The sequence below is a fragment of the Micromys minutus genome, assembly GCF_963924665.1.
Source record: "Micromys minutus genome assembly, chromosome: 1".
Lineage (NCBI taxonomy): Eukaryota > Metazoa > Chordata > Mammalia > Rodentia > Muridae > Micromys > Micromys minutus.
Genome location: NC_137969.1, coordinates 169611196 through 169633548, shown reverse-complemented (window position 1 = coordinate 169633548; position 22353 = coordinate 169611196). Strand labels below are relative to the sequence as shown.

At 36.7% G+C, this 22353-nt stretch overlaps 1 protein-coding gene across 1 annotated transcript in view; it reads right to left on the bottom strand.

Moving 5' to 3' along the window:
* Window positions 1-22353, bottom strand: part of ROCK2 (Rho associated coiled-coil containing protein kinase 2) — a 95899-nt gene that overhangs the window by 13017 nt on the left and 60529 nt on the right. The window contains exons 18-28 of the mRNA XM_080929676.1: window positions 21631-21790; window positions 17063-17223; window positions 16588-16772; window positions 15816-15885; window positions 14294-14397; window positions 13842-14028; window positions 6846-6939; window positions 6666-6760; window positions 2433-2612; window positions 2127-2295; window positions 167-237 (exon numbers count right to left, since the gene is read on the bottom strand). Coding sequence (XP_080785802.1) covers window positions 167-237; window positions 2127-2295; window positions 2433-2612; window positions 6666-6760; window positions 6846-6939; window positions 13842-14028; window positions 14294-14397; window positions 15816-15885; window positions 16588-16772; window positions 17063-17223; window positions 21631-21790 — 1476 coding nt within the window. The remainder of the gene's footprint in view (window positions 1-166; window positions 238-2126; window positions 2296-2432; window positions 2613-6665; window positions 6761-6845; window positions 6940-13841; window positions 14029-14293; window positions 14398-15815; window positions 15886-16587; window positions 16773-17062; window positions 17224-21630; window positions 21791-22353) is intronic.

Genomic DNA, 22353 nt, shown 5'->3' with positions numbered 1-22353 from the left:
TAACAACCCATAGAGAGTAAAAATTCTTCCACATTGATAAACAAAATCAGAAAACATAAAATGGTTTTGTAGGGAAGCATAGGCATGTCCACCCTACAACTCTAGAAGAATAACAGCTAGAGTTAAATCAGAAGCCAAAGGAACCATATTCAAAAGCACTAATTACCTTTTTAACCCATCCAAACTTTTTGGTGTTGTTCCGCACAGGCAATGACAACCATCCTTCTAATCTTGATTCTATAAGTAAGCATAATAAATGAGGATAAATAAACAGATTCTCCCCTAACAATTAGGAATTTAGTGAAATTTTAATGTGGACATTCCGAGCTAGTCAGATCTGCCCTTTAGAATTTAGACCATACAGTACCTGGGTTACTGTAATAGCACATAACAAGTAGAAGCATGAACAAAATCCAGGTCACATGACATCAGAAATAAATACTCAGAATTATAACATCAAATACTCCATTGATTAAATTCATGCACAGGCAAAATTCTCAGCACACGAGCCACTGAGCTCTTTTTACTGCAAATCTACATCAAGCCCTTTATTCTTCCTGTGGAGACCAAGCTGACTATAGAGTTGTCCCACATGTATCTCTGGCATAACAAGCACTTTAAGGGGGCTGAAGAGGTGGCTCAGTGGTTAAGAGCACTGACTCCTCTTCCAGAGGTCCTTAGTTCAAATCCCAGCAACCACATGGTGGTTCACAACCATCTGTAATGGGATCTGATGCCCTCTTCTGGTGTGTCTGAAGACAGCAACAGTGCACTCTAAAGGGGGGGAGGGGGTACTTTAAATGAGTATGTGTTCAGAAAACAGGGAATTTTAGAATGGCTATCCTCATTGTGTAAAATACAGAACAAACTTCTTTAAGAAGCAACAGTATAACCAAGGTTTCTAGGCTCTAAAATATCAAAATCAGTAAAACTCTATTAATAAACGAAAGTATCTAAAGTCATTAGACTGTGCTAAGAAATTTGATGTTATTTTTCAAATGAAATTGACAGAGGGGGTATCATTCTAAAAGAATATTCTAGTAATGCAAATCATTACAGGTTTAAACTACTAGATGATTTACATAAGTTCTCTATGTTCACACAGCTCCACATAACAGAATTCTATCCCTCAGGTGAACGGGTAAACAAGAGTCTAAAGAGATCAGTGAGAAGTTCTGTGAGTTTCAAAGACATATATGGGAGACTCCAGGCATTTCACCTGTGAGGCTTTTCAGGATGAAAGCCAAGCCAAATTGTTTCATGTGTTCTCTGAAGGCTTAGTACACTGTGGACGTGAAAACACAGTGAAAACCTCAACACATTCTATGAAATGGGTCAAGTATTTTTATATCTGTACTGTCACTCTTGATATAGAACTACAGAAATGTCTGAAAATAGATGAAGCCATGCACTTTCAAGGATATAGAATATACTGTTTTCTTTCTGGAAAATTGGAAAAACTCAAACAATTTAGCAGATACAATCACAAGCTATTTGAAAATTGCCTTAAATGCAGATTATAGTTCATGCAGAAGTTTATTTTTTACTGCATCTAAACAGCATGTTGTAATGAGTGGATGTTAGTTAAATGTTATAATTTTAAAAAAATCAAGTAGCTGGGAGAACTCTAATGACAGTAAGATCTTTTTCAGATGTCACCTGTACTAATAGGCTCCGATGAACTAGGTAAGTAAAGCAAGGAATCGTCTTCAGAGTCAGAGTCAAGAACCGTGTGAGAACTGGAGGGCTTAGTGGCAATACTGAGAGAGGTAGAGGACCGCTGGTAGGTGAAGGACATGGATTCCACAGTGTGTGACTGAGTGATATGGACTAAATACCCACAAGTAAGAAAGTGAGGCAGAGAGAAGAAAAGAAAAAAAGTGAAAACTTAAAAAGTCAGATAGGTACTACATATGAGTTAAACTCTTAAACATTTAAAACTTATTTACTTGTTTGTTCTTAATCAAGTAAGTCCAAAAGGTCACATAAATCCCACTCCAAGAAGTAGATTTTTCCTTAAAGAAATGACAAATCTTTTTCTCAAGAGTAAAGTCGTTCATGGAATTAAAAATTAATCACCTGACTTAAACTGAAGGCAAATGCAAGGGCTGACCAAGGATGCATACCTGGAAATCCATCATCAGGCTCAGCCTCCCCTGGTCCACTGCCTATGCTGGAACTGTCCATACCAATATGCAAGGCCTGCAGCTGTGACCTTAGCTGTTCAATGTCACTATCTTTACTGTCCAGGGTCATTTGAAGTTCTATTCGAATTTGGCTCTCTTCAGCTATTTGCTGTAAGGAAATGTATTAACAGATAAAATGTACATTTTAACTGTGAGACACAGTTCACTAATAGAAATGTTCTGCAACCAAAGATAAGAAAATAATTGTTTTTAAAATATGTTTTCAATATGAAAGAGTATTCTTACAGCCTGCATTTCATTCAGTTCTTTCTGATATTTGATCATCTGTTGTGTCAATTTTTCACGTTCAGACTTAAGTTCCATATGTAGTTTTCTATTTTCCTTCTCTTTTCTTCGCACATCTGTGTCACTACCACGCTTGACGGGTTCTTTTCGATTCATGATCTCCGCCAACTTATTCACAGCCTTAAAAAATAAGCATATAATAAAATATGTTGATGATTTTTCAGAAACTCATCAACTGCAAGCTACATAATCACCACCAGTAGTTCCTTCCTATACACAGGGTTTTAAGGAGAGACGTAAAGTGAGTGAAGTATCTACTGTTCAAGCACTAAGACCAGAGTTAGACCCGTTGCACTCATGTATAGAGCAAGGCATACTGATGCCTGTCTCTAACCTCAGTGTTGTGGGGGTAGAGACCAGAGATTCCTGTACGTTCATTTGGTCAGTTAGTCTTGCCTAATTTATGATCTCTAGATTTAGTGAGAAATCTTGTCTCAAAGATAAAGGGGAGAGGGGCTGGGGAGATGGCTGAATGGTTGAAACTGCTTTCTGTTTTTCTTAAAAAGCTGAGTGCAGTTTCCAGTACCCAAGTCCAATGGGGTACCCAGTACTCGAGCTCTAGTAGAAACAATACCCTCTTCTGGCTTCCATGGGCACAAGTACACAAACAAATGAAAATTAAAATTTGAAAGAAAAAAATTAGTAATATAGGAGATAATAGAAGCCAACATCAGGACTCTACATGCATTTACAAATGCACAGTCTATACATATACATGTGAACATATACATATATGACACATGCATACAACATAACATCTTTTAATTATTTTAAATAATATAGCTCTTTCATAAATATGCATTCTATATTTTAGTTTTTCATACTAATGATTTTTGAGATTAATTTAAGTGTTTACAGAGCTTTGAATGTAGCTTAGACAGAATGCTTGCCTAACATGTGCCAGTTCTTTGATGTGTTTACTACTAAACTGCAGACTTGTTCTGATACCATTCTCTTTTACTTTTTCCACATTTGTTCAAATTATTTTTTCAATTTTATTGGATATTCTCTGTATTTACATTTCAAATGTTATAACACCCCCCATTTCACTCCCTTCTCCCCCTTAACTTGCTTCCATGAAGGTGCTCCCTCTACCAATCACCCTATCCACCTCAGTGCCTTGGCTGGTTGATGACGTTGTTCTTCCCATGAGGTTACAAAACCTTTCAGCTCTTTCAGTCCTTTATCTAGTTCTTTCATTGGGGTCCCCATGTTCAGTCTGATGTTTAGTTACAAGCATCTTCATCTGTATCTAGACTCTGGGAGAGCCTGAGGAGACATTCATATCTGGTTCCTGCCAGTAAACACTTCTTGGCATCAGCAATAGTGCTTGGGTTTGGTGGCTGCATATGGGGTGGTTCTCCAGGTGAGGCAGTCTCTGTAGATCTTTTCTTCAATTCCTGCTCCTCTATTTGACCTTCTATTTCCTCCCCTGTTTTGTTCTCCCTTCTAAGAAGGACTGAGGCATTCACATTCTGGTCTTCCTTCCTTTTAAGCTTCATAAATTCTGTGGATGGTTTCTTGGGTATTCTGAAAATATTTGGGGGGGGGCTAGTATCCATTTATAACTGAATGCATACCGTAAGTACTCTTTTGTGACCGAGTTAAATCACTCAAGATGATAGCTTCAAGTCCCATCTATTTGCCTAGAAATTTCATGAACTTGTTTTTAATAGCTGAGTAGTACTCCATTGTGTGTATGTACCACAATTTCTGTATTCATTCCTCTGTTGAAGGACATCTGGCTTTTTTCCAGCTTCAGGCTATTATAAATAAGGCTGCCATGAACATTGTTGAACATGTGTCCTTGGTAGATGTTGGAGCTACTTTTGGGTATATCCCCAGGAGTGGTATAGCTGTGTCCTTAGGTAGTACTATGTCCAATTTCCTAAGAAACCGCCAGACTGATTTCCACAGTAGTTGTACCAGTTTACAATCCCACCAACAGTGGAGGAGTGCTCTTCTTTCTCCACATCCTTGCCAGCATCTGCCGTCACCTGAGTTTTTGATCTCAGCCATTCGGAGTGGTGTGAAGTGGAATCTCAGGGTTGTTTTGATTTGCATTTCCCTGATGACTTGGGATGTTGAACATTTCTTTAAATGCTTCTCAGCTGTAAGATATTCCTCAGTTGAGAATTCTCTGTGTAACTCTGTACCTCATTTTTTAATAGGATTATTTGATTCTCTAGAGTCTAACTTCTTGAGCTTTTTGTATATATTGGATACTAGCCCTCTATGAGATGTAGAACTGGTAAAGATCTTTTCCCAATCTGCTCCTTTTGACAGTGTCCTTGGCCTTACAGAAGCTTTGCAATTTTATGAGGTCCCATTTGTCCATTCTTGATCTTAGAGCATAAGCCATTGGTGTTCTGTTCAGGAAGTTTCCTCCTGGGCCTATGTTCGAAGCTCTTTCCCATTTGTTTTCTATTAGTTTCTGCGTACCTGGTTTTATGTGGAGGTCTTTGACCCACTTGGACTTGAGCTTTGTACAAGAAGCTAAAAATGAATTGATTTGCATTCTTCTGCATGCTGACTGTCAGTTGAACCAGCACCATTTGTTGAAGAGACTGTCCTTTTTCCATTGAATATTTTTAGCTCCTTTGTCAAAGATCAAGTGACCATAGGATGTGGGTTCATTTCCGGGTCTTCAATTCTATTCCATTGGACTACCTGCCTGTCTCAATACCAGGCAGTTTTTAATCACAGTTGGTCTGTAATACAACTTGAGGTCAGGGATGGTGATTCCCTCAGAATTATTGAGAATGGTTTTTACTATCCTGGATTTTTTTATTATACTAAATAAATTTGTAAACTGCTCTTTCTGTAGGCTTCTTGTATGTTCGTGGTCATCTCTTTTTTTTAGGTTAGGGACATTTTCTTCTATAATATTGTTGAAGATATTTACTGTGCCTTTCAGTTGATATTCTTTACCCTCTTCTACATCTATTATCCTTAGGTTTGGTCTTCTCATTGTATCCTGGATTTCCTGGATGTTTTGGGTTAGAATCTTTTTGATTTTTGCATTTTGTCTGACTGTTGTGTCAATAATTTCTATGGTATCTTCTGCTCCTGAGATTCTCTCCTCCATCTTTTGTATTCTGTTGGTGATGCTACCATCTATGACTCCTGATGTCTTTCCTAGGTTTTCCAACATCAGGGATGTCTCCTTTTGTGATTTCTTCATTGTTTCTATTTCTGTTTTCAGTTCCTTCACCTGGTTGTTTGTGCTTTCCTGTAGCTTTCTAAGTGATCTTTGTGGTTTTTGTGTTTCCTCTTTAAGGGCTTCAACTTGTTTGTGTTGTCCTGGTTTTCCTGTACTTCTTTAAGTGTGTTATTTATGTGCTTCTCAAAGATCTCCATCATCATCGTGAAGTATGATTTTAAGTCTAAATCTTGTTTTTCTGGTGAGTTGGGATATCTACTATTTACAGTGGTGGGAGAACTGGGTTCTGATGTTGCCAGTTGTCATGGTTTCTGTTTTTTTAGTTTCCATGTCTTCCGATTGACTCCTGCCATCTTGATATAGGTGATGCTAGGTGATCTTGTTGTCTCTTACTGGAAAGCGTGTCTCTCTTGTGGGTCTGTGGGGAGATTGTTCCTGGGCGTTTGTCTCTATGGGTTGGCTGTGAGTTCTGAAGGCAGAGCCCAGTCCTGATGAAACTGGGCCAGGTCTGGCCTTGGGCTGGAAGTGTGCACTCCCAAGGCAGTACCTCTGCCTGCGCCTCGAGAGCCTGATATCATTTTTTATTGATTCAACTTCTATTTTAAGAGAGACTTAAACAGGCAGATGTTTCTCTTCCTACTCTGGAGGATGTGAATTCTGCATTGGCACTAAAATGCACCATGTCCAAAAACATAGAATGGTACTAGCACCCACATATTTATGCTACAAATACAACTAACTGTGGGAACTCACAGAGAGGTGTCAATAACCACAGGTGCCCTTTCAGATCATATGATTCTTCTCAGGCTATCAAGAAATAATAAAATCTGGGAGACTGTGGGACACTTCCATATAAATGAAGGTTGTTCTAACTTGATAAAAAAAAAATCAGAAAATTATTCAAATAATGATATTACTTTGAGCACAGCTTCTACCCTATAGCACTAGAAGTAACAGGTAACAGGAATATAAACAAAATTCAAAACTGCTTTTCCATTTTGGTGACATACTTGAGTCTTGAGTGTTCTCTCAGTCAGCAGCTGCTTCTCAAACTGTGCTTTAATAGCTGCTGCACTGATCTCTTCATCTTTCAACTTGGACAGTTCTGAAATAAACAGAAATAGTAAAGTTACAATAACTACAGCTATTAGGTATATTCACAATAAGCTTTACTCCCTGCTAATACATACGTTCTTGGGTATCTTTCAGCTTGTTGTTTAATTCTTCTTTCTCATTTGCAAGATTTGCAACATCACTAGTTAGTGTCCTATTTGTTTCTTCAAGCTAAAAAAATAGAAGAAAAAGTCTTACATATCAATTTCAAAATTTTAGTTGTCAAATACTAATCCAACTTGAAACCACTGGATTACCACTAACCTCTGCACTTCCCATGTGTTACCATACTAGTCTTACCCTTGATATTTATGCTGTTCCCTCAAAACTTCATATGTATCCCCAAAAGATAAAGGTTTTTCCTTCTTTCAAAAATCCTTAGCAGTTCTTTTTGGCCTTAAGTGAGAAAACCACTTAATAAATCAAGAAGAGGAAAGCAAAGGCTTGTGTTTCCATTGTACTGAACAAGTTTAAAAACTTTAGTATTTCATTCAGAATATTATTTTAAAACGAAAAGTGAGGGGTTTTTTTGTTTCGTTTGAGACAGGGTTTCTTTGTGTAACCCTGATATCAAATTCAATGATCTTCCTGCCTCTGCCTCCTAAGTTCAAAGGCATGTGCCACCACCACCTGGCTAGAAAAAAATGAATTCCTATTGAAGAAGTTGAATCCTTTTATTATATATTTCTTTCAGATTATATTCCTACCCCTCCTTCTTGAAGTTTTATTAAAAATTATGTTTAACTTTCCCACTAATTATTGCAAATTTTCATTATAAACAATGAAATAATGTATATGATTTTTAAAGTTATGACTCACTTAACACATAAAGAAATTAAACTTGCTAGGCATTCTTGGGCATACCTTTAATCCTAGCACTCAGGAGACAGATGCAGGAGGATGTCTATAAGTTTAAGACTAATGAACATAGTAATGCCTAGGCAGACAGGGATAGTAAGAATTAAGATGCTATGCAGGAACAGTGGTGAATGTTTCTAATTCCAGCATTCGGGAGAATGAGGAAGAAAGAATTATGAATTCTGGGCTATCTTAAGAATAAATTAAGGAACAAGTAAATGTAATACCCAGTTGATATATAAAAACACTAAAAGAGATAACACTAGAGGTAGAACACCTAAAAAAGAAATCAGGAGTCACAGATGCAAGCATATCCAATAGACTACAAGAGATGGAAGAGAGAATCTCTGGGGCCGAAGACAACATTGTAAAAATAGACAAAACAGCCAGAGAAGATGCAAAAACCAAAAAGCTCCTAACCCAAAATGTCCAGGAGATCCAGGACACAATAAGACCAAACCTAAGGATAATAGGAATAGAAGAGAGAGAAGAATATCAACTAAGAGACACAGTAAATATCTTCAACAAAATTGTAGAAGAAAACTTCCCTACTCTTAAGAATGAGATGACCATGAGCATAAAAGAAGCCTTCAGAACTCCAAATAGGTTGGACCAGAAAAGAAATTCCTCCCGACACATAACAGTCAAAACACCAAGTACCCAAAGCAAAGAAAGAATACTAAAAGCAGTAAGGGAAAAAGGTCAGGTAACATATAAAGGCAGACCCATCAGAATCACACCCGATTTCTCAACAGAGACTATGAAAGCTAGAAGAGCCTGGACAGACACCATGCACACCCTTAGAGAGCACAAGTGCCAGCCCAAGCTGCTATACCCAGCACAACTATCAATCACCATAGATGGAGAGATGAAGATATTTCAAGACAAATCAAAATTTACACAATATCTGACCACAAACCCAGCACTACAACGAATTATAGGTGGAAAACCCAATACAATGAGGGGAACTACATCCTAGTAAAAACAAGAAAACTCCTAAGCAAGAAAACCAAAAGAAAGAGACACAGACACAACTCACCCACAAAAGCAATAATAGCAGGAAACAGAAACCACTATTCCTTGATATCTATTAACATAAATAGACTCAACTACCCAATAAAGAGACATAGGCTATCAGACTGGATACATAAACAAAATCCAGCATTTTGCTGCATACAGGAAATTCATCTCAGAGACAAAGACAGACACTATCTCAGAGTAAAAGGTTGGGAAAAAAATTTCCAAGCAAACAGCCCCAAGAAGCAAACTGGAGTGGCTATTCTAATATCGAATAAAGTAAATTTCCAACCAAAAGTTATCAAAAAAGATAAGGAAGGACACTTTTTACTCATTACAGGGGAAATCTGTCAGGAGGAACTCTCAATCCTTAACATATATGCTCCAAATATAAAAGCACCCACATTCATAAAAGAAACCCTAATAAAGCTCAAAAAATACATTTCACTCCACACAATAATAGTGGGAGACTTTAATACCCCACTCTCACCAATGGACAGATCATGGAAACTGAACAAGGACACTATAAAACTAGCAGAGACTATGAACCAACTGGAATTAATAGATATCTACAGAACATATCATCCTAAAGTAAAAGAATACACCTTCGTCTCAGCACCCCATGGCACCTTCTCGAAAACTGACCACATAATTGGAAATAGAACGAGCCTCAATCAATATAAGAAGATTGAAATACTCCCATGCATCCTCTCAAATCACCATGGTCTAAGGCTGGTCTTTAACAACAACAAAAACAACAAAAAGCCCACATATACATGGAAACTAAACAATGCTCTGTTAAACGATAGCAGGGTCAAAGAAGAAATAAAGAAAGAAATTAAGGATTTTCTAGAATTCAATGAAAACGAAAACACAACATACGCAAACCTATGGGATGCAATGAAAGCAGTACTGAGAGGAAAACTCATAGCCCTGAGCACTTCCAAAAAGAAACTGGAAGAGAGCATACATCAGCAACTTGACACCCCAGCTAAAAGCTCTAGAACAAAAGGAAGCAGATACACCCAAGAGGAGTAGACGGCAAGAAATAATCAAAATTAGGGCAGAAATAGACCAAATAGAAACAAAAAGAACCATCAAAAGAATCAACAAAACCAAGAGCTGGTTCTTTGAGAAAATCAACAAGATTGATAAACCCCTAGCCAGACTAACTAGAGGGCAAAGAGAGAGTATACAAATTAACAAAACCAGAAAGGAAAGTGGAGACATAACTGAAACTGAGGAAATTCAAGAAATCATCAGATCCTACTACAAAAGCCTATACTCCAACAAAGTTGGAAAATCTGGAGGAAATGGATGAATTCCTAGACAGATACAAGATCCTAAAGTTAACCCAGGACCAGGTAAACCATCTAAATAATCCCATAACACCTAAAGAAATAGAAGAAGTCATCAAAAGCCTCCCAACCAAAAAAAGCCCAGGTCCAGACGGGTTCAGTGCAGAATTTTATCAGACATTTATTGAGGACATAACACCAATACTCTCGAAACTATTCTACAAGATAGAATCAGATGGAATACTACCTAGCTCATTTTTTGAGGCTACAATAACCCTAGTACCTAAACCACACAAAGACCCTACAAGGAAAGACAACTTCAGACCAATCTCACTTATGAACATTGATGCAAAAATGTCAACAAAATCCTTGCAAACAGAATCCAAGAACACATCAAAACGATCATTCATCATACACCAAGGTTTTATCCCTGGGATGCAGGGATGGTTTAATATAAGGAAATCCATCAATGTAATCCACCATATAAAAAAACTCAAAGAACAAAATCACATGGTCATCTCACTAGATGCTGAGAAAGCATTCGACAAAATTCAACACCCCTTCATGTTAAAAGTCCTGGAAAGAACAGGAATCCAAGGTCCATACCTAAACATAATAAAAGCAATATACAGCAAACCAACAGCCAACATCAAACTTAACGGTGGGAAACTTGAAGCAATACTAATAAAATCAGGGACTCGACAAGGCTGCCCACTCTCCCCCTACCTATTCAACATAGTACTGAAAGTCCTGGCTGGAGCAATTAGACAGCAAAAGGAGATCAAGGGGATATAAATCAGAAAGGAAGAAGTAAAAACATCACTCTTTGCAGATGAAATGATAGTGTACTTAAGTGACCCCACTAATTCCACCAGAGAACTCCTACAGCTGATAAACAAGTTCAGCAAAGTGGCTGGATACAAAATTAACTCAAACAAATCAGTAGCCTTCCTATATTCAAAGGACAAAGATATGGAGAAAGATATTAGGGGAAAGATTCCCTTCACAATAGTCACAAAAACTATGAAATACCTTGGTGTGACTCTAACTAAAGCAAGTGAAGGACCTGTATGACAAGAACTTCAAACCTCTAAAGAAGGAAATCGAGGAAGATCTCAGAAAATGGAAAGATCTCCCATGCTCATGGATTGGAAGGATCAACATTTTAAAAATGGCCATCCTACCAAAATCAATCTACAGATTCAATGCAATCCCCATCAAAATTCCAACCCAGTTCTTCATTGAGTTGGAAAGATCAATGTGCAATTTCATCTGGAATAACAAAAGACCTAGAAAAGCGAAATCCATCCTCAACAAGAAAACATCTGCGGGAATCACTATCCCTGACCTCAAGCTATATTACAAGGCAATTGTGCTGAAAACTGCATGGTACTGGTACAGAAATAGGCACGTGGATCAATGGAATAGAATAGAAGATCCAGAAATGAGCCCTCACGTATATAGTCACCTGATTTTTGACACAGGAGCCATAAACATTCAATGGAAAAACTAAAGCCTATTCAACAAATGGTGCTGGTCCAAGTGGCACTCAGCATGCAAAAGAATGAAAATAGACCCTTTCTTATTTCCTTGTACAAAGCTCAAGTGTAAGTGGATCAAAGATCTCTACATTAAACCACATACACTGAAACTATTAGATGAGAAACTAGGGAAACCTTAGAACACATAGGCACAGGAGAAAATTTTCTGAACAAAACACCAATGGCTCAAGCTCTAAAGTCAAAGATTAACAAATGGGACTTAATGAGATTGCAAAGTTTCTGTAAGGCTAAGGACATTGTCAAGAAAACAAAACGGCAGCCAACAGAATGGGAAAAGATCTTTACCAACTCCACATCAGATAGAGGCCTAATATCCAAGGTATACAAAGAACTCTAAAAGCTAGACACCAGAGAATCAAGCAACCCTATTAAAAAATGGGGTACAGAGCAAAACAAAACATTCTCAATTGAGGAATATCGAATGGCCGAGAAACATCTGAGGAAGTGCTCGACATCCTTAGCCATCAGGGAAATGCAAATCAAAACAACCCTGAGATTCTACCTCACACCAGTCAGATTAGCCAAGATCCAAAACTCAGATGACAGCAGATGCTGGTGAGGTTTCGAAGAAAGAAGAACACTCCTCCACTGTTGGTAGGGTTGTAAACTGATACAACCACTCTGGAAATCAGTCTGCTGATTCCTCAGAAAATTGGACATAGTACTACCTGAAGATCCAGCTATTCCACTTCTGGGCATATACCCCAGAGACACTCCAATATACAACAAAGATACATGCACCACAATGTTCATAGCCACTCTATTTATAATAGCCAAAAGCTGGAAAGAACCCAGATGTCCTTCAGTAGATGAATGGATACAAAAATTGTGGTACACAATGGAGTACTACTCAGCTATCAGAAACAATGACTTAACCAAATTCTTAAGAAAATGGTTGCATCTAGAGAATATCATCCTGTGTGAGATAACCCAGTCACAAAATAACAGACATAATATGCAGTCACTGATAGTGGGATGCTAACCCCAGAGGCTTGGACTGCCCCAGAAACAACTCACAGACTGTGTGAAGTTCAAGAAAAAAAGAAAACAACAACAACAACAAAAACAAAAAACAAAAAAACGCCATGCTTAATCCTTACACACCAAGAAAACATTGACTAATTCCGGGTTACATCCTGTTTTACATGTACTTTTTGCTCATTGTAACTAGTAAGACCTTAATGCAGAGTATCAAACCTTAAAAGAAAAAAAAAAAAAAAGCCAAGCACTGACACAATTGTATTTGTATACATTTATGCAAAAATGTTTAAATTTTTTTTCTTTTATCTTTGTTTTTTAAAATAAAGTTTAAAGAAAAAATAGTGGGAGACCACAACACCCAACTCTCATCAATGGACAGATCATGAAACAGAAACTGCACAAGGATGCAGTGAAACTAGCAGAGATTATAAACCAATTGGAATTAACAGACATCTACAGAACATTTCAAAAGAAAAAAATATATATATATATATGTATATGTATATATATATAAGTATCTTTTCTTTGTTATTTAGGCTATCTCTGTCTCACATAAGTTTTAGGACTATCTGATAGCTTCAAGATTTTACTTTTCACATTTGGATCTTAAACTAGGCACACTTTAACTAATAAGTAAGGATCTAACTTTATTTCTTTCACCCAAAAATCCTATTATTCCAAAACCATTTATGGACTGTGTCTTCCTCTCCCACTGGTTGCATACAAACAAAGGTCTTGAATTTTATCTACTCTGTCAACTATTCACTCCCTCACTATGGCTGGCAGTCAGTAGGTGAACTGGTTGGTTTTGTGTCAACTTGATACAAGTTGGAGTTATTACAGAGAAAGGAGCCTCAGTTGAGGAAATGCCTCCATGAGATCCAGCAGTAAGGCATTTTCTCAACTAGTGATCAAATGGGGAGGGCCCAGCTCATTGTGGGCTGGTAGACCTGGGTTCTGTAAGAAAGCAGGCTGAGCAAGCCAGGGGAAGCAAGACAGTAAGTAACATCCCTCCATGGCCTCTGCATCAACTCCTGCTTCCTGACCTGCTTGGGTTCCAGTCCTGACATCCTTTGGTGATGAACAGCAAAGTGTAAGCTGAATAAACCCTTTACTCCCCAATTTGCTTCTTGGTTATGATGTTTTGTGCAGGAATAGAAACCCTGACTAAGACAGGAGGTCAGCACAAGACTGACTGATTTGTTGGTCTTTCCTCAGAAATGTTTCTTAAGTTAAACTATTATATCCTGATAATACAGTCATTTTTAAATTTATAACGGAAAATTCCCAGATGTTTCTGAGATTGTATGACACAGAACTTTAATTATAAACCCAAAACACCAAGAATTTTACTTACAGATGAAATTGTAGCATCCTTTTCAGTAAGTTCTTGTTTGTGTCTAGCCATCATCTCTTTGATCTCCAGCTCTTTCATGATCTTCTCTTTTTCCAAATCAGAATATTGTTCCTCAGCAATGGATCGAGCCAGCTGCTCAGAATCTGCTTTGGTAAGGGTAATCTCCAGCTGGGCAGCCAAAGAGTCTCTGTATTTCAGAGATATATCATTAAAAACTTAGCCATTTAGTAATGGGATTGAACTCAGGGTGTCGTGTATTCTAATCATAGTCTAACTAAGCTAAGTCCCAAATACCTTGGAGATGAGATTTTAATGATCAATTTTCATTATGAAGTCAAAAGTCTGTCTACTTCACTTTCATCAGATTTTTTTTTCTTTTACTTGATGGGGAATAATCCAGAAACTATATAAGGAAACTTACCTACAGTCAAGAGACAGGGCCCCGTCCTTACCTTTCATCCTGTAAATCCTGCTTCTTCTGTTGCAACTCTTTACAAAGTTTAGTCTTCTCTTCATTTTCTTCTTTAAGTTCTCTAACTTGTGTTTTATAGAGGGTCTAAGAAGCAGAACAAAAATGTATGCTCATTATTATCAAGAATATGACTTTCATTCAAAACCTAGCCAGGCAAAAAGCTCAATATATGCCATATTTTTTTTTAATGTTGAGTAATTTTGGGCTACTGAGAAATCAACAGTTTTGTGAGCTATTCCTATCAGCTAATAATTCAACTGGATATTATAATGTAATTGCAGTTAAATGCACAGGGTAGTAGGATAAATAAAGATGTGACAAAAATATTGATCTTTCTTTCTTTAATTTGATAGATCAATGGAACTACGACATACAAATACTTCATATTGATCCAAGCAATTGGGAAGCAAAGGCAGATAAATCTCTGAGTTTGAGGCCAGCCTGGCCTACAGAGCGAGTTCTAGGACAGCCAGACAAGGCCTACACAGAGAAACTCTCTTCCCCACCCCCCAAAAAAGGGAAAGAGAAGAAGATAAGAAAGATAAAGTATTTCACATTTTTACAATGGTCTCAAAAACCCCACAGAGGTCAATATGACAATTTTATTCGTTTCATTACAGAAGTTATGTATTTGAGCTGAAGAGATAGATCAGCGGTTAGGAGAACTGTCATTTTTCAGAGGACTAGGGATCAATTCCCAGCACCTACACAGCCACTCACAACTGTTTGTAACTCTAGTATCCAACACCCTCACACAGATATATATGCAGGCAAAATAGCAATACAAATAAAATAAAAATAAAATACTTAACAAAACACATATTCTTCCCCAAAAGGCTTCACACAGCTCCACAAGATGGTAATAGACAGTGTATTCTTAAAATTATGTCCTGGCAACAACAGCCGATTTCTGTTGAAACAGTGCCTCCCTTTCTGTTTTCCAGACTGTACTCAATGTTGTAGACTCAAGTCACCTTCCTACCTTAGCCTGCATGGTAGTTACAACTATAGTCACATTCCACCAAACCAGTAGGATAAAGGATTCCTGTTAAACAATCTACAGTTTTTTGCCCATTACCTTTTCTTTCATACTTTGTTGTGCTGCATACTGAACTCAGAAACTCCTCCCTGAAACAAGTATTTTACCAGTGAGCTACTTCCCCAATCCCTGGCTGCTTTTTATGAGCCATTTTAGACCTATCCAGATCTGTCTGGTGTGGTGGTGAACTACTATAATCCCAGCACGCAGGCAGTGGAGGTAGAAAGTTTGCAAATTGGAGGCTAGCCTAGAATAGACAGAGTTGTTTTAAAAATCCAAAACCAAAGCAAGCAAGGTCAAACAGCCAAAAGTTATGCATCTTCCTCTCTTCTGACCTGCAAGGTACCAGGCAAACACTGGTACACTTACATGCCTAGACCTACAAAATTAATACACATCAAGTGAAATAAATAGCTATTTCAGTTAACAGACAGCCATTCGCCTGCTCTAGGAAGTGTCTTACTGAGAAATACTGCTCTGCTTCAAGTTGGTCTTGCAGTTCCTTCATCTGCCCATCTGCATCCTGTCGCTCTCTGTGAACACAGAAAGTCTTTATTAGTAACTTACATACATTTTAACCCAGCCCCTTTGCAAAGTAAGACTCCCAGAAATCAAGTCATTTTCATGATAGTGCTAACTTTATCGATGTCTTTTAAAGCTCTCATCCCTGACAGGCCTGGTGGCAGAACCTGTAATCCCAGCAGCTGGGAAGCTGAGGCAGGACGGACCATGAGTTCAAACCCAGCCTGGAGAGTTTCATGACATTGTGCATAAAAAGAACAAAAACAAGAATCTGAAAAACTGTAACCCTTGTTCTCTGGAGACTGAGGAAGAAAGACTCCTGGGAGGTTGTAGCGAGCCACAGCTACATAGTAAAACTTTATACACAGTAATAACAACAAAATAATAAAAAACACACATAAAAGAAAACTAAATCCTTCAGCACTGAGCACAGGTTTTTCCGGAGGCTACATGCCCCATCATGTCATTAACCCAACAGCTAACACAATGTGTGCTGTATTTTCAGTTGTATTTTATTTTATCTTGCTAGATAAACTGGCTCTGGAATCCAAATCTTATTGTTTTACCCTCCCAAGTATTGACATTATAAAAAACATCACCAGACCTGGAATTCATTTAAATACCTATAAAACACAGATACACACACACGCACGCACGCACATACACACAAATACCAAAACTCTCCATCAAACTGTCTAAATCAATTAACTTACTTTCGAAGTTCAGCATTTTGCTTTTCTAAGTTCATTTTCATTTCCATAAGATGATTATTTTCTTGTTTTATTTGTTTTTCTGACATTTTTAGGGTGTTAACTTGCTGGGTCTGCATCTTCAGGTCATTTTGCATAAGACAACGCTTCTGAGTTTCCTGCTCTATTTTTAATGTCAAATTTCTAACCTAAAAAAGTAAATTGTATGCTTGACATTTAAGTAAATTATTTTTCTCAAGAATGATACTTTTCTTATTCATTTCACATTAAGATATAAATATTTTTAAATAAAATGTTTTTAAAGTATAAGTAACTTAAAAATTTTCAATTATGATTGATTTACTCTTTCAGCAAGTCCATTAAAAGCTAACAGATTCTATAGAATATGACAAAATAATGCATTGATCATTAGACCTCCTCAATAAAACAAGTTTATTACTAGCTCATTAATTTTTTACTTAATATAATGTACACTTACATCCTCATTTAGCACATCTTTCTGCTTCAGCAGTTCATTTAATTTCTGCTGAGACTGTTTGAGGTCACAGTCCAATATAGAACACCTCTTCTCGGCTTCCAGGAGTAGGTTCTCCACTTTCTGCTTTACAGACCTCTCTTCCAACAGCTTCTTCTCCATTTCTGTTACAATAAAAGTAGATAAAATTATAACTTGGAACTCCATTTTAATTAAGAGCAAGTGGTACTATCTTATATTGTTGTTTCTAAATAAATATTTTCATCACTTTAAATATATTTGAAATGTAAATTTTATAGGAGTTTCATTTGCAGAGTATAAAATGTATCCTACTACTTGTGATTTTACATCTATTCTAAGAGAAAAAAGATTATTCTGTCTTTATGTCTCCATAGGACACTGGCATTTTTCAATAAAAAATTCCAGGCAGATTCCATATTAGTATATAATTATGCAGGTGTTGAAAATTATGTTTGGGGACACAGAAAGATTCAGAAATCAAATTGTCTGAGCCTAAATTTTGGCTCTGCCATTTACTATTTGAGTAGGCAAGTTAACTTCTCTATCCTCAATTTCCTTTTCATCTAGGATTTAACAGTATTTAACCTCCTGAATATGGGAAAAAAGAAAAATACTACCAGATATATTGTAGGCACTGAGTTCAGTGGGCTTTTCTGGTTTTTGAAAATACTTATTTTATATATGCAAGTATGCTGTCACTCTCTTCAGACACACCAGAAGAGGGCATCAGATCACATTCATGATGCTTGTGGCCACAATGTGGTTGCTGGGAATTGAACCAAGGACCTTTGGAAGAGCAATCAGTGCTCTTAACAGCTGAGCCATCTTTCCAGTGCTGTTGTTTCATTTTTAAAGAATTAGTAAAATGGTAAAGAAAACGGAGTAAAACTACTAGGTTACTCAGTGGGACTGCAGGTTAACTTCGTTTTTTTCAGTTACACTTTGTTTTTATTTTAATTTTATATGAAAATTTTATTTTATTTTTTTTGAACAACTTTATTTTAAAAAACAAAGATAAATGTACAAATTTTAAGCATTTTTGCATAAAAGGATATGAATATATTTTTGTCAGTGCTTGGTTTTTATTTTTTAAAGGTTTGATAGTGTGCATTAAGATCTTACTAGTTACAATGAGCATAAAGTACATGTAAAACAGGATGTAACCTGGAATTAGTTAAAGTTTTCTTGGTGTGTAAGGATTAAGCATAATGGTTTGTTCTTTTCTTTCTTTCTTTCTTTCTTTCTTTCTTTTTTTTTTCTTTTTTCTTTTCTTGAACTTCATATAGTCTGAGAGTTTTTTCTGGGGTGTTCAGAGCTTTCTGGAGTTAGTATCCCATTATCAGTGACTGCATATTATGTCTGTTCTTTTGTTACTGGGTTATCTCACTCAGGATGATATTCTTTATCTAGATGCATCCATTTTCTTAAGAATTTCATAAAGTCATTGTTTCTGATAGCTGAGTAGTACTCCATTGTGTAAATGCACCACAATTTTTGTATCCATTCATCTACTGAAGGACATCTGGGTTCTTTCCAGCTTCTGGCTATTATAAATAGGGCTGCTATGAACATTGTGATGCATGTGTCTTTGTTGTATGTTGGAGCTTCTCTGGGGTATATGCCCAGAAGTGGAATAGCTGGGTCTTCAGGTAGTACTATGTCCAATTTTCTGAGGAATCACCAGACTGATTTCCAGAGTGGTTGTACCAGTTTACAACCCCACCAACAGTGGAGAAGTGTTCCTCTTTCTCCACATCCTCGCCAGCATCTGCTGTGATCTGAATTTTTGATCTTGGCCAATCTGACTGGTGTGAGGTGGAATCTCAGGGTTGTTTTGATTTGCATTTCTCTGATGGCTAAGGATGTCGAGCACATCCTTAGATGCTTCTCAGCAATTCGATATTCCTTGATTGAGAACTTTTTGTTTAGCTCTGTACCCCATTTTTAATAGGGTTGTTTGGTTCTCTGGTGTCTAGCTTCTTGAGTTCTTTGTATACCTTGGATATTAGGCCTCTATCTGATGTGGGTTCCCTTCACTTTCTAAATGATATATAATAAACCTAACTTATCAGTCAGAAAAATAACTCTTTAAAAGCACTTTTCATTTTAAGGTAATCAGCAAAGTGTATTAAGTTCAATTTTAAATGTAAATTTTAGTTAATTGATTAGTACTTTAGTTCATATCTAAGTAGCATTCCTCTGTTCTCTCTCACACCTAATCTTTAACATCCAACTATCATTTACAAAGTTTCATCAGGTAAAAATTAAATCCATGATTTATCAGAGCTTTTCTTAAATTTTATTTTTAAAGTGTACATGTCTTTACATGTCTGTGGAGGGACATATAGTTGATGTCAGATGTTTATCTTGTTTATCCCCCAGTTTATGTAACACGCCAAGGTCTCTGGATGAATGTGGAACCCACTATTTAGGATGTCTAGCTAATGAGCTTCCCCAGGGATTTCCTTTCTGTCTCCTGAGCACTGGGTATAAGGTGGCTGTCATGCCTGCCTGGCTTTTACACAGGCTCATCCAGACATAGCAAAACGTTATCCAGTGACTGGAGAGATGGCTCAGCTGTTAAGAGCACTAACTGCTCTTCCAGAGGTCTTGAGTTCAATTCCCAGCGATCACATGGTGGCTCACAACCATCTGTAATGCAATCTGATGCCTTCTGGTGTGTCTGAAGACCGCGACAGTGTACATACATAAAATAAATAAATACATCTTAAAAGAAAAACTTTATCATCAAACCATCTTCCTGGTCAGAATTAAAAATACTTAATGAAGTCTTTAAAAATGTACACAGGTAAATGAAACATTCTCTACATGCTACTAAGTAGATAGTATTTCCAATTATTTTATATGTACAATTGCACTTCATTTTCACAACCTAACATTACCATCATTATCCCTTTACAAAGAACAAGGTATCAGCAAAGTTTAAACCACAGACAAGGTCAGACTGGTAATAATTACTTGTTCAAGCCATGTTCTTAACCTACTGAGGTGATAACATTCAGTACAAAGAGCAAATTTTAGATCCAGGCTTAAATGTCATCTATAATATTTAAGTGTTGTGTGCCTATGTTTAAAATACTAACAAATCATCACATTATCATGTATTTAAGTAATGTTCCAACTCATCACTGAAAACAACAGAAGTTATATTATATTGAATTGTCTCATTTTTGTCAAGACTGGAAAATAAGAAGTAAATGCATTTACTTATTCAATAAATAAACAAAAATATTTGCTGGTTGATGGTGGCACAAACCTTTAATCCCAGCACTTGGGAGGCAGAGACAGATCTCTGAGTTTAAGGCCAGTCTAGTCTACAGAGAGATTTCCAGGACAACTAGGGCCACAGAGAAATCCTGTTTTTTTAAAAAAAACAAACTAAACAAACAAAAATTTCATGTAAAAAATCCTGTAATATTGGTACAGAAAGTATAAAGAAGCACTGGAAACTTCCTGAGGTGGTAGACATATTCTACACCAAGCTTGAGAGGTGGCTATAGGAGTGTAACACGATCATCAGAACTATTTATACTTTACTGCAAATTACATCTCGAAAACAATTTAATTCTCTTGTAGGTCATAGACAAGGAAATAAATAGTTCATCACCTTACTCTCTTCAGATTATACTTTCTAAATAAAGTACCAGCTTCATTTCTCTGTCGCATTGTTTTGTGTTTTGTTTTTGAGACAGGTCTCACTGTGTAGCCTCAGCTGAAACCCACCTGACTCTGCCTCTACCTCTTGAGAGCTGGGATTGAAGTCATATGCTACTATTCATACCTTGTTTCATTTCTAATCATCACGAATTATCGCTTTAAACTGAATTGGTTGTAATAAGAAAAGCTAAATGCTAATTATACTTAAAGGCTAAAAAGCTTCCTTGCTAAGCTATTTATAATATTATGCTTCAATAAGAAGTGAAATTTCTGTTCCACTGTTGTAAGATATAAACATAAAAATTTTCAAGTACTGATTATTTCTGTAATTTCAAATCTATTTTAATAAATAATTGAGAAACTATCCTAAGACAGTGGAAGTTAATTTTGGAATCTATTAGTATGACATGAGGTTAATAAAACCTGACTGACATCTTTAGTATGTCAGTCTAAAATACTCAGTGAGCTACTTTTAAGTCTAGCTGGATTAACTACTATGTAAGTCCCTGTCTTACAAAACTATCAATAATTTTATTACACCGCTGGTGAGATGTCACACTATAGTAAATATATGTAAAAGGACATATCTCCAAAACATCAGTAGATACAGAAGGTCAAACTGCACAACTTTTACCACCAATACCATTCAAACATTACTTTCTTTCAGACCTAATAATATGGTAGAATAATTTGGTATTTATAAATTGTTATAATGAATCAAAGGTTCAAAAACAAATGTTTATAAAATTTCCCTAATAATGTTCTTCCTTTCAGCTCCCAATACTTGCCAATATAAATAAATATTTTGTAAAATCAAAGACTGGCTCTAGATTCTTAGAAAATGTTCCAGGAATACCACTCACAATGCATACCTTTCATGGCTTCTGATTTAGCTTCTTCAATGGATTCGTAGATCTTATTTTTATCCGCTAGCCGTGCTTTTGTGGTCTTGTGTTCAGCTTCTTCTTGTTCTAAACTCTGCTGTATAACTTTCAGTTGATATGTCATATCTATTTCCATGTTGCTCTTTTCCTATGGAACATTTCCAATGGTAACTATTAACAGAATTTCAAAAACTTTTAAAATTACCTTAAAATAGTCTCATTATGAATGTTCAGTATTTTCCTTTCCTACTTCATCTGAGCTTCTTGCAACAGTAACCAGTAGACTATCACCCATTCACACTGTTGTTTTGAGATCTGATGAGCCTGTTTAATTTCAGTACTATTCTCACCACTTCTCAGCCTCTCTTACTGTTTCGCTAATGTACCTGACACCATCCACTGACGCAGTCTCACACTCTATCCCTGCTCTTACCTTCCTATCGCCTCTGAACTTTCCCCAGCTGCCTCTAGTTTTACCTTTTTTTTAAAAAGTATCTTATTTTAAACATGTTTGTGTATGTGTGTTGCTATGTGTATGTATATGAACCACATATGTGCCTGGTACACATATAAGCCTGAAGAGGGTGACAGATCCCCTGGAACTGGAGTTAAAGTTTTAAGCCACCTTGTGACTTCTGGGAATCAAATCTGGGTCCACTGCAAGAAGAACCAATGCTCTTAACTTCTGGGCCATCTCTCTAGCTGCGTGAT